The sequence below is a fragment of the Malus sylvestris genome, chromosome 14 (assembly GCF_916048215.2).
Source record: "Malus sylvestris chromosome 14, drMalSylv7.2, whole genome shotgun sequence".
In the NCBI taxonomy this organism is placed as follows: Eukaryota; Viridiplantae; Streptophyta; class Magnoliopsida; order Rosales; family Rosaceae; genus Malus; species Malus sylvestris.
This window is the reverse complement of record NC_062273.1, coordinates 17,129,396-17,144,706: the sequence shown is the minus strand read 5'-3', so window position 1 is coordinate 17,144,706 and position 15,311 is coordinate 17,129,396. Positions and strand designations below refer to the sequence as shown.

General features: G+C 35.5%; 2 protein-coding genes and 1 long non-coding RNA gene across 3 annotated transcripts; 1 reads left to right on the top strand and 2 right to left on the bottom strand.

The window, feature by feature from the left end:
• Window positions 1-844: 844 nt before the first annotated feature.
• LOC126598833 (uncharacterized) lies at window positions 845-1,696 on the top strand. Its single transcript, XR_007614985.1, has 2 exons — window positions 845-1,003; window positions 1,409-1,696. It is a non-coding gene; the product is annotated as an uncharacterized LOC126598833 (long non-coding RNA).
• A 2,743-nt stretch (window positions 1,697-4,439) lies between these two features.
• LOC126598825 (uncharacterized) lies at window positions 4,440-5,307 on the bottom strand. The gene has a single exon (XM_050265187.1). It carries the CDS (start codon window positions 5,181-5,183, stop codon window positions 4,551-4,553), a length of 633 nt encoding a protein of 210 aa, XP_050121144.1. The 5' UTR covers window positions 5,184-5,307; the 3' UTR covers window positions 4,440-4,550.
• A 7,001-nt stretch (window positions 5,308-12,308) lies between these two features.
• On the bottom strand, window positions 12,309-13,176 carry LOC126598823 (uncharacterized). Its single transcript, XM_050265185.1, has one exon. The coding sequence runs from the start codon at window positions 13,048-13,050 to the stop codon at window positions 12,403-12,405; it is 648 nt and encodes a 215-aa protein (XP_050121142.1). The 5' UTR covers window positions 13,051-13,176; the 3' UTR covers window positions 12,309-12,402.
• Window positions 13,177-15,311: the final 2,135 nt, after the last annotated feature.

Genomic DNA, 15,311 nt, shown 5'->3' with positions numbered 1-15,311 from the left:
TAAAGGTCCATAGGCCAAAACATAGTCCGAAAAAGACCCAAAACTATTTCCAACAGTAGGCCAAAAATGAATCTGACTAAAAAGATTCGGGCTAAGGTCATCTCCAACTGAATGGTCTAGAGGGCCAGAGGGCCGAAAAAACCCCAAAAACCGTCTCCAACCGAGGGCTACGCTAGAGGGCTCGTGGGCCCCACGGAATCTGAAAGGGCCAAAGGGCTGGCCACAAGCAGCCAGCCAGCCAGCCCGGCCTGGGTCAGAGGGCTGAGAATTTCTATCTGTTATAACCGACAAAAATGCTTAAACAAAAATTTGAATCCAACGGCTAGCTAGCCGTTGTATTCAAATTTATTTTATTTTTTTTTTTTGGGCCCTTTTTTTTTAATTCTTAAAAATTCAAATAAAAATTTCCCTATAAGTACCTAAACCATTCATTAAATTTAAGTTCTAATTTTTTTGGTTTTTTGGGCCAGTTACAGTTGTAGTTTTTAAATATAAGTTGTAGTTTTTAAATTTAAGTTGTTGTTGGATTTGAATTTAAGATATTGTAGTATTTAAATTTAAATAATAAATTATGTTTGGCCTTATGGCCCTTTGGCCCTCAGTTGAAAAATGTTTTTTGTGACAGGATTTAAATAAGCCATATGACCCTTTGACCTTAGTTGGAGAGGAAGGCAAATATGATCTTGCACTGTTTATTAAAATATTAATATTTTAAAGGACCAGATGACTAAAACGAGCTATCTGGCTAACCCTTTGTTGTAGATGGCCTAACTGGCCGAAGGGCTGGCTACACTTAGCAAGCCCGGTAGCCCCAGGCCTAATATTATGGCGGGCCATACCCACGTGCAGCCCAGGCCCTCTCCTCTCCCTCTCTAGCAGCTGCTGCCTTCTCCCTTCATTCCCTCTTCCATTTCCGATTCCGCAAATTCACCTTCTCGGCGTCATCTTCTTCTGTTCCTCTCAGCCTCTCACGGTCGCAGCACCACTCGCCCGCTCACACCAGGTACACCTCTTAAACCCGTCTCTCTGCATTTTTATCTTTGCTGATTGATAACTTAATTTGGGTATTATTAATAGTTTAATTTAGAGTTTGATTGAAGGTTTAACTCAGGTTTATAATCGGGGTTTTACTTATGTTATGAATTAGGTGGGTTTTGGTATTTTCAGCTCCCCAAGTATTTCACTTTCGTTGTGGATTGTTGTTTTTGGAATTAATTAGCTTTGGGTTTTTCATTTTTCTCATATTCCCGCCTGATTTGGCTTCCATTTAAAAACCAACAAATCACCTATAACAAGTCGCTTCCATTTGTATTAACTTCAGGTGATTTGTTGGTTTTGTTTGTACATAGTTTCTGTCGACAGTCTTCTTACCCATATAAATACGATCATCATTCTGTTCTTCTTGTAGGAGGGAGAGAGAATTTCAAGTGGTTATCAAATTTCCTGCAAGTAATTTCGAGTTTTCCTCTACTTGGTTGAGTTTATTGTTGCTCGTGTAATAGTTAGCACCTGTCTTTTCTTGTAATTTCTCGTTAAGCATAGGATGACCGCCGAGTATTTCACAAAATGTCTCAAAGAAATATGACATTTTGGAACTCGTTAGGAAACTGGGTTATTTGCTACCTTACTTGTAAATCCAAGTTTTGCTATGAAAATTGTATTTATCAGGAAATTCGATAAAACCGCTTGCTGATGATCTCTATGATTATCACAACAAAAATGTTTGATCATGCTTTCTTTTTACTCCGAGACAACGGTGAATAAGGGTTCTATTTGCTTGTTTCTTTTTAAGACTTTCCAAAATCTTATACATTTAACGATAAGTGACATTCAAAATATGTCTGAAAGTTTTATTTTAATATAGTAGTTTAATTCAATTAATCAATAAAATTAAATAGCAAACTTAAAATAATAAATTATTGAGGGAGTTAAAAAATAGTCCATTCGGTTTGAGATTGTATATAAATATGATTTGACACTCTTCATTAATTTCTTGCAAGACTATAACCTGAACGAGAGCTAACATAGCTCTTTCGGTTGAAGATGACCTAAAATCCCCCAATGACATTCTAAACTCTTCAATCTAAAATGATCAACCCCAAACCTTGACGGACCTTCAAAAACTCTAAAACTTAAGTCAACTTCGACTCTATCTAACCTTATAAAGTTTTAGAAGTAATAAGCGTGGGACGAAATGGTAGTTTGCCATATCTTTTATTTAGTAATAGACATGGCCGGTCCAGAGATTTTTGAGGCCCGGGGCGACGTAAAAAAAAGTGCCCAAACTTCATATAAGAAAATTATTTATTTTCACACGTAAGACATTGATAAAATTATACTTAGAAAAGCACTTCAAACTCAATAATTTAGAAACACAAAAAGACTAATTTATTTTGTATTGAGAGAAGAAAATCAAACAACTCTGGGCTTATAAGTAGATAGATGATAAGTTTTGTTTTCCATTTGAACTTTGAAAGTGTTTTTGTATAAATCATGAGGTGTTTTTTCTTATTTACTAACCTTGTCAATATGGGACTAAAAAAATAATGATGTTTTCGAGTCTTTAATTGATATGTATTAGTAATGAATGAGCATTAAATTAAATATTTTGATAACACGTCATATAATTTACAAATTTGCGCTACAAATTTGGTCTACGTATTACTCATTGTTGAAGATTAGACTTGAATTGAAACGAATATTTAAAAATAACAAGCTACATAGCTACTAGCTAGTAACTAAAAATAAATTAACAACCAAACAAAAATTTGTTAAAATTGAAAAAAATAAACATGCCCATAGCGTTTCGAACTTAGGACCTCTTGTTAATTTTAAACAACAAAAATCATTGCTTCTAATTAAACTTCTTGATCCTTTAACCAAATTTTATAAATTTATACTCTTCTGAAAAGAAATTTGTAAAAATTAGAAAGTAAATAAGCACATGTGGTGTTTTGAACTCAAGACCTTTCATTATTTTCAAATGACCAAACCACCACTTCTACTTAAATTTCTGTGTCATTGAACCAAATTTTATAAATTTATACTCTTATGAAAACATATATAAATATACCACCCTAATAATTTTGATGCCCCTAATATTTTTGGGCCCCGGACGGTTGCCCTGCTTGCACTGGGCCTGGGCCGGCCCTAATAGACCACCTTGCAATATAGTTTGTGGCCTATCCTAAAATATGTAATTGAACTTATTTTCCTTAAACATGATACATTTTCTTAAATCCTATGTCCAACTTGGTATTTAATCTAAATTTACCTTACTTTTTGGTCTGAATATAAGGTTCTTTTTAATTCTTATGCGACAACTAACCAAAACATGCACAGACGCATGAATGCATTAGGTATGTTCTACATTGTATTTATCGCGTGAAGTAGGTCTGCTTCACGCCTCTTCATTATATTTATATGCAATAGTAAACACACATGTTGCCCTTCCTATTCCTAACCCACCTAATCATGCACAACTATAGAATAATTAACTATATACCATCCAATCAAACCTTCGGAATAAAGCCATATTGAGGATCGAATAAAAAATTAAATATGCTTTGGCCTTTAATTATTTTACTATATTTTAGTTTATTTTTCATGAATGAAAGATAATACAGATACTTGGCTTCTCCTATTCTCCACTTTATAAGCAAACTATTAAAATAGGAAACTCATTATTTCCAGCAGCCCACATGCTTCACATAAACTAATAAAATACCGTACATTGGCTGGGTGTGAATCGTTCAGGATCCCACAAATTTAAGGCATCTCATCTTCTTGCTTCTTAGGTTTGAAAATTTTCATAGTAGAGTAGAATTTTATTGCCAAACAATTTAATATGTTATATTGTTGACTAACAAATGAATTATTGACCTTCATGTCAAATTAAAATCCGACAATATAATAGGAGCGGTGCTATTCACACTTCTTTTTGCCTTTTACATATTTCTATCAATTTCAACTGTCGAAGCATATAAATTGAAGACGGATCAAAGGTGAAAAAGAGTGTGGATCATGCCACCCTATTATATGCTAGATATTTTGATAAGAAAAGCATAACTATATTATCCATACAAGGGCATATACGACATGGGAAGCATTTTGAGTTGGACAAAACAGAGACCACATGCATAATATGTACTCAACAGCTACATGAGCACAACTTATGCCTTGTCCTCTCCTGAGATATATTTGACAAGTTCATTTTATGTGTTTAATTATAGTCAACTAAAGTTGGCCTCTAATGCAAACATCGGTTTGAGGAAATTGGGGGGTCACTATCATCTCTCGAATAAATATTTTGACAACTTCATCAACCTTTTTTTATAGTCTTATTCACAGACTGCCAGTTGGAGTATCTGTTGATTTTTACACACTATTAGATATTTGAATCTTATATCATCATGGCATCACTTTCACATAAAAAAGGGTGAAAAAAAGAGCGAGCAGTTCAACTTTGAAATAAAAACAGTACCAACAAAAATAAAATAAATTTCCAGAAAATATTTAACATGAATACAAAGAAATAATCTTGGTTATTTTCATTTGCATTTTAAACTTTTGAGCGTCTTCGATGACAGATCAAATGCCATGGTGCAGTCCATGGTGGAAGACTTCTTCTTCTTCATGATAAGCATCAATTCAACCTTTCCAGTCAACTTAGCCGCGCTGTTGAGTGTCAATACCCCACTGTTCAATTCACTGCCAAGATTGGTACCGCTCAATGCACTTGAACTCAAGCTCACCTCAACGTCAATTTTTTTGGTTGAAAGCATTCCAGCCTTGCTCTTTGGAATAGAAACTTGCCCGACAGTCGCACCTTGGTACAAAAACGTGACAATGGCAGCATCGTACTTGTATGGGCCAAAATTTGTATTCTTGACTTTGATTTGGGTTGTGAATTTAGTGTCGAATGAAGGTGTTGCAGGGGCAGAGTTGAAGTTTTGGACGTTGATGTTGCCTAGCCTGACCTTTGGGGTCTTAACTTTCATGACGGTGAGACTCAGCGCAGTTATGACCAAGATCTGAAACACAATGAAAATACCAATATAAATGGCCAACTTGGTTCTCTTCTTGCGTTTCAGCTCATCGGCTGATTGCAAAGACTCTGCATCACTTCTTCTGTAACCATTTGCTGGTGCCAAGGGATAGGCCTGGTTGGTTTTCTCAGCCATGTTAATATCCTATTCTTTTCTGATATGAAAGTGGGAAGAAAGGTTTTCTGATTTTTTGTAGGTTTGTTTTCTTGGATGAAACTGAAAAATGGGGAAAGTTGTTTGTGGAAATGGAGGAAGAGTTGCGTGTTATATATAGTTTTTGAGTATGGACCTATTTTTATTAAGTTATATGGTGGAGTGAATTTCCAGGAACGTGTAGTATGGGAAAGGAATTTAAAATTTTTAGTATTTTATTGCGGACACCAAACGCTTACGTCCAAAGACAAAGGTGGTAATTCTTGACTTCTAGATGATCGATGACTTTAGGTGAGGACCTTTCAGGGTTTTGCTTTCAGAACAAATTAAATATCAAGAGAATCTTCATTTTACCAAAAAAATATCAAACAGAAGCTTCGATTATATCCGTTGGCATGACTAAATCCCCGTATCACAGGTGAGAACATGGTTTGTGTGATATACTTTAGTGTTGGCAAATTTTTCTGTTTCAAAATTTAATACACTATTGTCCCCAAGAGAAATTCTTTGGAGAGTTTTAGAAAGAAATGAATCCGAGCAATAAATAATATGTATGATAGAGCAAGGGTTGAAGAAGAACTCATGAAAGACTAGGGCCGGTCCTGAGAAAGGCCTAGGGCAATGCCAAAAAATGTGGTCCAGCTTCATATAAGAAAAATTATTTGTTTTCATACACAAGACTTCGATAAAATTATACTCAGAAAAACACTTCAAACTCAATAATTTAGAAATAAGGAAAAACTAATTTATTTTATATTAAGAGAAGGGAACCAAAAAACCCTAGGCTTAAAAGTAGATAGATGATGGGTTTTGTTTCCTTTCTATTTAAACTTTTAGATAAATGCTAAGGAGACTCTCAAAAGTGGGACTTTCCATGTACTCTCCGTTATCTTATGTTTTTTGTGCAATTTTCGTGCCAACATTATAAAATATTGTACAAAAAACATGAGATGACGGAGAGTTCATGAAAAGTCCCACTTTGAAAGAGTCTCCTTAGCATTTCTCAAACCTTTAAGGTGTTTCTTTTTTATATAAACCCTCAGGTGTTTTTTTTTCTTATTTACTAACCTTGTCAATATGGAACTAAAAAAAAAAAAAAAAAAATCATATTTTCGAGTCATTTATTGATATGTAAAAACAATTAATGAACACTAAATTAAACCTAGTATCGGTAAGGCATACGTACATACATTAATTTCTTGAAGGCTAATAATGGTAGAGATACCAAATTTTGTAAACCATTTGATGTGATTGTTAATGATTGGATTTTTGTTTAAGGACCACTAGGTAGTAATTAAAAAGAAATTAACAACCAAATAGAAAGTGTAAAAATTGGAAAGAATAAAAATGCACATAACATTTCAAACGCAGGAGCACTCGTTAATTTTAAACAATAGAAATCACTGGTTCTTATTAAACTTCTTGATCATTTAAACAAAATTTTTAAATTTATTCTCTATAAAAAGAAATTCGTAAAAATTGAAAAGTAGAAAAATGCACATAGCATTTCAAAACCAGAACATCCTTATTAATTTTAAACATCATAAACAATCATTTCTAGTTAAACTTCTTGATTATTAACCAAAATCTATAATTTATATTCTTATGAAATGATATTCGTAAAAATTGGAAAGTAAATAAACACACACAGAGTTTTGAACCCAGGACCTCCATGTTAATTTTAAACAACAAAACCCACTAATTATGGTTAAACTTCTTGGTCATTTAACCAAATTTTATAAATTTATACTTTTATGAAAACATATATGAACATATCACTCTAATAATTTTGGTGTCCCAATTTTTTTGGGCCTGGGACGGTCGACTTTGTGAAGGGCAAACTGAAGCTTTCCCAAAACCGTAGGGTTACACCAAGGCTCAACTTTAAGTCATTACCTTTTTTACATTGGTAATGGATGAGATAACGAGACATGTTCAAGATGATATTCCTTGATGGATGAAACACAATAATAGGAGTAAGTGCGAAGCTTAACCTTTGGCAAGTAGTCTTGGAATCTAAATGTATAACATAAGTATGTCAAGATAGAGTATATGGAGTGAATGCTTTCATTATATATATATTGGATCTATCTTGTAAAATAATAGAGAATTAGATGGAAATTACAACCATAAAATACAAGCTGGATGGATGAAGTGGAAGAGTGCATTGAGTGTGTTGTTTGACCGTCGTATGCCACTAAAGCTCAAATAATTTTTTTATAAAACTACAAGAAGACCATCAATGTTTTGTGGTACTAAATGTTAGGCGGCCAAGTATCAACACATACAAAAAAATGAGTGTAGCCGAGAGGAGAATGCTTCGTTAGATGTGTGGGCACAAGAGAAATAGGATTAAGAGAGAGGATATCTAAGTTAAAGTAGGGCTGGCTGAAATTGGAGCTAAGATTTGAGAAAATCAGTTAAGATGGCTTGAACATGTGAAATAAATACCTATAGATTCTCCAGGTAGAAAAGTTGATAGTGAGAAAGAGGCTTAGAGCAAAAAGGTTAGAGAAAGACCGTGAAACACTTATGGGAGTGTAGTCAAATTAAGATTTGATCAAACTTGATAGTATTTTAATTTACTTTAAAATCCGGGTGTAGTCAAATAGATTTTAAAAGATTTTGAAATCATGGTGTAGTCAAATTAGGATTTTAATGAATACATCCAAATCCTTGGGTAGTCGATTAGGATTTTAAAAAGTCCACAAGAGTCTAGGTGTAGTGAAATTATCAAGGATTTGCTAGGATTTTAAAGGTTGAAGGATTTTGATGGATTTGAGAGTAGAGATATAAATAACAAATACCATAAACAATCCAACCTTCACCACTAGGATTTCATTTCAAGAACAAAGAATTCTATCTGTAGAAGAGGAATAGTCTTCCCCATTTTTGGCCCCAGCTCACCATTTACACATACCAGGTTTTCAAATGGGTTTGATTTTCGTGCTTTGCCTTTGTTGGATGAACAATCCCATTTCCTTGCATGTAAGCTTGAGAGTAAAGCTTGAGAGTAAAGCTTGTGAGTGTTTGCTATTGTTCCAATCCAATACAAACCATGGATGGCATTGAATAAGGATGGACAAGTGAGTCACTCTTTGATTACTAACTATGTAAGGTGTGGTGAGTGGGTTTTTGCACGGAAAGTGTTTGATGAAATTATTGAGAAGGACTTGGTTTTGTAGAATTCCATGATTTATAGGTATTGCAAGATGGAGTGTGCTGGAGTTACGGTGGGGTTGTTTTGGGAAATGAGGGGTGATGGATTTGAGCTTGATGAAACAACTTTGGCGACAGTTCTTGGGATTGCAGGGACATGGGGAATTGAGTTTCGATGAGTGGGTGGAGTGTTTTGTAATTGAGAAGATATTGGAGAAGAATTCATATGTGGACTCTACATTGATTGGCATGATAGAAGTCCTAAGAAATCCATGAAAAAAAATCCATACAAATTCATAGAAATCTATAATTGAAATCCATATAAATCTATCAAAATCCATATAAAATTGTAGAGTCTATTAAAATCCTTTAAACTGTGTCACTTAGTCTATTAAAATTCTTTGAAATCTAAGTTGACTACACCTCCCTTAGAAAGAGACTTTAAGAAAAGAGAGCATTTTGTGCTAAATGAAGACTTGGCGCAAAACCGAGCATAGTAGCGTTCTAGAATACATAAAACCGACCTCATTTAGTGAGATAAGATTTTATTATTGTTGTTGTTGTTGTCCCTAAATACAAACAAGAAATATTGGGTACTTGAAGAATGAATGTTGTTGAAGACTTGACTATGTGAACATGGCCAAGGGTTTAAGGTAAGGGTGGGCACGGGTCGGACCGGGCCCAAATTTAAAGGAATCGAACCTTACTCGTTGTAAATAGTAACAGGATCGGCCAAGTCGGGTAATAGGTTTTGAGAATTTGGAATCGGACCTAACCCTGCTCGTTTGAAATGGGCTGAAACAGGCTGGGTCCACGGGGTCCAATATCTTTTTTTTTGGTCAGCCACAGAAAGGACAACCTCATTAAGTCTGCAATTCGTGCTTGAGCCTAGCCACACCAACATCTTCAATTGGAGCCGTAGACCTTGACGTACAAATCAAATTAGAGAGACGTTGTCTTCCTCATAGATCCAAGACCTCCACCCTCGCTATTACAAATTACACCAGTTGATGAATCAAAACAAAATCTTACATACCTAGAAGCAAATTTTCCCAAAAGCATTTATTATGTAATCACAGCCCCAAAAACCCTAAATTCCCAAATAAGAAACCCATATAATTCCTAAAATAGAAACCACATAATTCCTAAATCAATCGAAAAGCTTATGCAAAAATCCTAAATTCCTAAATCAGAAACCTTAATTCATAAATTACCTAGGGATTTGCAGGATGATGGTGGTGTTCTTGACGACGAGGATGATGTGGTGGTGGTCAGAACTTATGATTGGGAGGATCGGTGGAGAGTCAGGAGAGGATGCCACGACGATGATGGTGGTTGGCTGCTATGATGTCGACATAGTCGAGGTCGACTCAGTCACTACAGGTGGGAGGGAGAACAAGAAAGTGTGGATAGTCGATGGACGGATATGAGAGCCTAGGCTCAAGATTGAGGTCTGAGACGATAGAGGAAAGGAGATTCAATAAGGAGAGATCGAGGGAGGAGAGAGTCATTGCCTTCTACGAGTGCTCCAGTTGGGAATTCAATGGAGAAAGAGTATGTCGGCCTTGAGGAGAGCATATGCGGTGTCGGAGTCGAGGCTCGAATTCTAAAGAGGGGAGAGTTGAGTGAATTGGGTCTGAGAACATTGGGAGTCTTGGGATAAGACAACTCATACAAGAATAAGAGAGAGAAAGAGAGAGAGAGAGAGAGGGTGATAGATGGTAGAGATTTAATTAAGGATAAAATCTGTATGGTGCAAATTTAACACTGGATAGAGTAAGTATATACCTGGTTTCAACTGCTTCAACATCCGATTGAAAGGTGCTTTGACTTGTGGCTTTATTTATAGGTCCTTTACTAAAGAAACAAATACATTTATAAAATTTCACACATTGTCAGATATTTTGTGTATTTTCTCTCAATGCTAAGTTATTTTGTTGGATACTATTTCTTGTTAGTTGCTACTTATTTCGTTGGATACTATTTCCTATATTTAATTTGATAATTAAGTGAGTAAAAAATGAATTTCATTATAAAGCCGTATGCAATGCATAAAAGATGCCTGTTTTATTATTTTTTATGTCTTCACCTTGTTAGTTGCTACTCTGGCCATGACATAAGGAGAGATTTATTTTTTATTTATATTTTTTTTACGTATTCAGATTACAATCACATGGTGCAATTTCATTAAAATTATAAATATATATATATATATATATTTTAAAATTGGAACATATCAATCATGTTGCGCGTCCACCTAATTACTTGTAACACTTAAGTTGGTAGAACACTCGACAAGCATTTTATTTATTTACTATTATCAAGCGATACTTATATTAATGGAAATTAATAGGAATATAAATACACGAACAACCTCAACAAGAATAATAAAAAGCCAAACTGGCTCGAAACACGATACAAATGCATAAGTGGCAAGTATTTCTGAAATAGATAAATATTACTCCGACAGAATTAATGCCAATTGTGAATTTCTTTCTAGTGCCTCCTTATGCACACAATGTCATATTTTCTCGCTCACTTAGATCATCTCTAATCGAGCAAGCCATAAGGACATAGGCTAAATGATAACCTTTTTTTGATACAAAATTCATCTCTAATGGAGGTTTGGGTTAAAAAATCTTGGGACCCACCGGACGAAAATCCAACCATAAGGCCAGCGGGCTGGCTATCTTTAGCATGTCAGTCAATCCCTTCAGTTGGGCCCAGCTAGATTCTTTATTTTTTTTAAGATGAAATTAAAATTTCTAATTTTTTTCCTATAGATACCTAAGACATTTCGACACAAATTCTCACATTATTTTCACTCTTTTATACTATTTTACCTCATATTATTTCAATTCTTCACATTCTATTCACCTCAAACACTATTTTCAAACGCACCCGTCTCTTACCTCTTCCAATAATCTTTCTTTTAATTTTTTTCAATAATTTTCAAATGGCCACATCTTCAGGTGGCACTCAAAATATGTCCCGAAATCTTATTTTAATATGGTAGTTTAATTCAATTAACCAATAAAATTAAAGAACAAACTTAATTAAAATAATAAATTATTGAGGGGGCTAAAAAATAGCATCCTTTGATTGGAGATGGTATATAAATATGGTATATAAATATGGTCTAATACTGTTCATTAAAAAATAATTTCTTGTGTGACTATCTAGACAGGTGTTAAACATAACCCTTATGGTTGAAGATGGCCTTAGCACTCATTATTTTTTACTTTGTTATAGTGATTCAGTAATAAATTTATTTAAAAAAATATATCTGCAATAGCATTACTTAATACTTAGTAAAAAATTTGTAATTCATTATATTTTTTTCTCTGTTAGAGAACTTGCCCATTAATGATCCAAATTTCGTTGGACACCTGGTACAAGAGAACTTGTCCGTCTGCAACATTTAGCTTGGCGTCTATTCTTGCGAGAGTTTCAAGGTATGGCTTGAGGAGTGTCCCAAGTTATACTGTGTGATGTTTTATTTTCAACATTATCGATACCTAAATTCAATTTCCATCACTTTCATGCATGCAATACATCGAAAAAAATCATATTCAAAGCTGACAAAACTTGACCACTTCACTTTGACTTTTGAAGCAACACATCGAAAAAATCATATTCAAAGCTGAAAAATCAGACTCCAGTGCCAACAACTACAAGAAAGAAATTCCAAGTCCCAATTGGTTGTCCAATGTTAAAGACTCAAATTCTAAGTTCAAACACTCCCCTTTGACACTAACTGTAGCTATGCCATTTTACTTTCTTTTTATTTATTTTATATTTTTTAGTGTTATTTGTGATATAACGTTCACACTACAAATACATATATACTGTATTTGTTTTTATCGAGTAATTGTTTTACTAAGTTTGAACTTAGAACTTCCTTAGTAATGCGGGCACAACTCAAAAAAATTCAAAACATCAAGAAAGTAATGACAGATTTTGTGAATATTATGTTAATAAAAACAAAAACAAATCTGAAAACATGAAACATAAAATTGGCTCAAGGTATAGCCATATTCTATCAGTTACAGTCCAAATTTTGGACAGACTTTGCTGCCAAATTAAACACCATAGAGCAGCTCATTTCAGCAGACTTGTTTTTCTTCATGATCATCATCAACTTAACCTTTCCACTCAACTTGGCTTGACTGCTCAACATCAGCAGCCCATTGCTCAACTCACTTCCAAGAGCAGAGTTGCTCGGCAATGCTGCAGAATTCACGCTCACCACAACATCAATTTTTTTTGTGGATCGCATTCGGACTTTGCTATTCGGAATAGCAACTTGCCCAACAGGCACACCTTGGTACATAAACGTGGCCATGCCGGCATCAAACTTAAAGGTACCCCAGTTTAAGTTCCTGACTCTGATTTGGGTTACGAAGCTCATGTCGAATGAAGGTGCTGCTGGGACGGAGTTGAGACTGAGGACATATATGTTGCCCAACCTGATTTTCGGAGACTTAACTTTCATCACAGTCATCCCAAAAACACTCATGACTACGATTTGAAAGACGATGAAAATGCCAATGTATTTGTACATCTTAATTCTCTTCTGGCGTTTGAGCTCCTCCGATTGCGTTGTGGCTGAAGCTTCATGATCACCTCCGGAGTGCCCAGTTGCTGGTTCCAACTGGTGGTACTTCTCAGCTACTACTTTCTCAGCCATTTTTATTTTCTTTTACTAGGAAAATAAGAAATCAACAATATTCTTCCTTTTCTTTTAAGGGGTTTCGCTTCAGAAATGGATTGGGAAGTAGAGAATTGTGTTTGTGGAATGGTGGTAAAATGTTATGCATATTTATAGACTTGTATTCATAATGTGTGCGTAGACGTTTTGTCTATCAGTCTATGGGTGTGAGTTTGCTTCCTGGAAAATGTTACACAACATGTAAAGGGGATATTGTTTTTTAATGTTTAATTCAGACACGCTAAATCCGCCTATTGTAAAATATGATGACTTCTAGATGGTGGCGTGTGCAGTGCATTTGAAAGGATTTGGATCCCATGGATTCAAATTGTGGAGATAGTAGGGATCCTCATATTTTAGTCATTCATCGTGTATCGTACGGTGAGAAATTATTTGACCTTTTTAATTTAAAATTAAACACAAATAATGTGGATGCAAATTTCAACCGACTTCTCATTTGACGAAAATGTACTTGCAAAATAATAACACCTAAGATTAAGGTCAAAAGTCTCACTCGCCCATGATGAATGAGGGAGGAGCTTTGGTCGAAGAATCTCTGATGCTAAAGTTAGAATTACGAACAAAATGTATTTAGGAGTTTATGGGCAATAAATGGCTTAATTTTTTAGTGGGAGAACATAGCTATTTATAGGGGAGTGGCCGGCCTTATTTGGAGAATAGGGACCGGCCATATATGGTGGAATTATGAGTATAATTGCAAGATATTATGTGAAATAATATCTTGCAATTAACTTGACAATTAATCCTAAATTAAATAGGAAAATTGGGAGTTACCTTTTGAGTGAGGATTTGATGAGGAGTGATGAGAGAGATTTGAATAAATACCATTTTGATCAACTTTGACCCTTCCTTAATTGAGCCGTTATTGTCCGTTACATGCGCGTGGGAATCTCAGTGTGCATCGAGGGTAATTTTATCCTTTTAACCCAAAAGTCCACATGTCATCCTCCTAATTTTCTTGATTATTTTTTGCTCCATTAATGCTCACAACTTCTAGGTTGCTCGCAGGAAAGGGCAACAAGTGTAGAGATCTTCCCTTGCTTTAGGAAACATAAAATTGTTTCCTATTTTGATGTAGATTCCCGCATTAATTGGAAATTATATCCTTCTAGGAAAGGAAAATAAATCACTTCAAAAGTCTATTTAAGTCTACCTTAAGTAGATGATTAAATCAACTTCAGAGAGCAATTTATTCTACCCTACAAGAGAAAGAAAGCTAGAGGATATATGTTCCCCCTCCCCTAGCAATGTTCTACACTTACTCGTGCAAATGACCATCTTTCGTTACTTTCTTCATCTTCACGCCGCACCAAAGTAAGAAAAAATTTAATTTTTCCTTGTCTTTGTAAATTTTTTTAGCCTAGGGGCTTGAAATTTGGCTCGACAGAGGTCGAGGATGTGTAAAAAAGTTGTTGGGAAGGGCCACGACATTGTTGTCTTGGGTGGCTTAGTGCGGCGGTGGCTCGGCGCGGGCCGATGTCTGGGTGCAACAGCGTGGGCCACAGAGGCAAGCTAGGGCTAGGCTCGAGTCAATAACTTCTTGGCTTGGGTCGAGGTCATGAGACGTTGGGGCGCTGGGCTTAGGCCCGTATTGAAGAGGTGAGAAAGAAAGAGGTGCAGGGGTGTTAGCCCTCTCCTTTTGGATTGGGTTGCAAGGTCTTTGGGCTGAGATAATGACAACGTTTGTCATGTTGGGCCTCCTGATGCACTGGGTCGCTTGGTGTGTTGGGCTAAGAGGGAGAGATGGGAACCAGAGCAGGTTGGGTTCCCTTGGTTGCTGTTTTTGGGCCATGGAGCCTAATGTTTTTTTATTTTTTTTATTTTTATTTTTTGCAGCCGTCTAATGATTCTTCTTGTATCTATGTAGAATTTCTTCAAGTACGTATTCTTCAAGCCACAAGAGTGACGATGGTGTGCCGCCGTTGTATTGCCAAGACGGGTCTTTGGATAAAGTGGACTACTTCAAGGCTGCTCACTTTACAACTAGCTCTGATGACTCGTTTAGAGATTTTCTTGAAGCATATAGGCACGTTATTCCGTCTGGGGTGCGTGTGAAGCATGTCAAGGAGGGTAACAGCCGTGAGCCATGCAGTGAGGCTCAAAGAGCCATCAAGTTTCACCTATACTACTTCGTGTTGGGATTTACTTTTCTAATGCTGTGTTTCTTCCAAGAAATGCTTTACTGCATGAAGTGTGCCCCCACTCAATGTTCTCCCAAT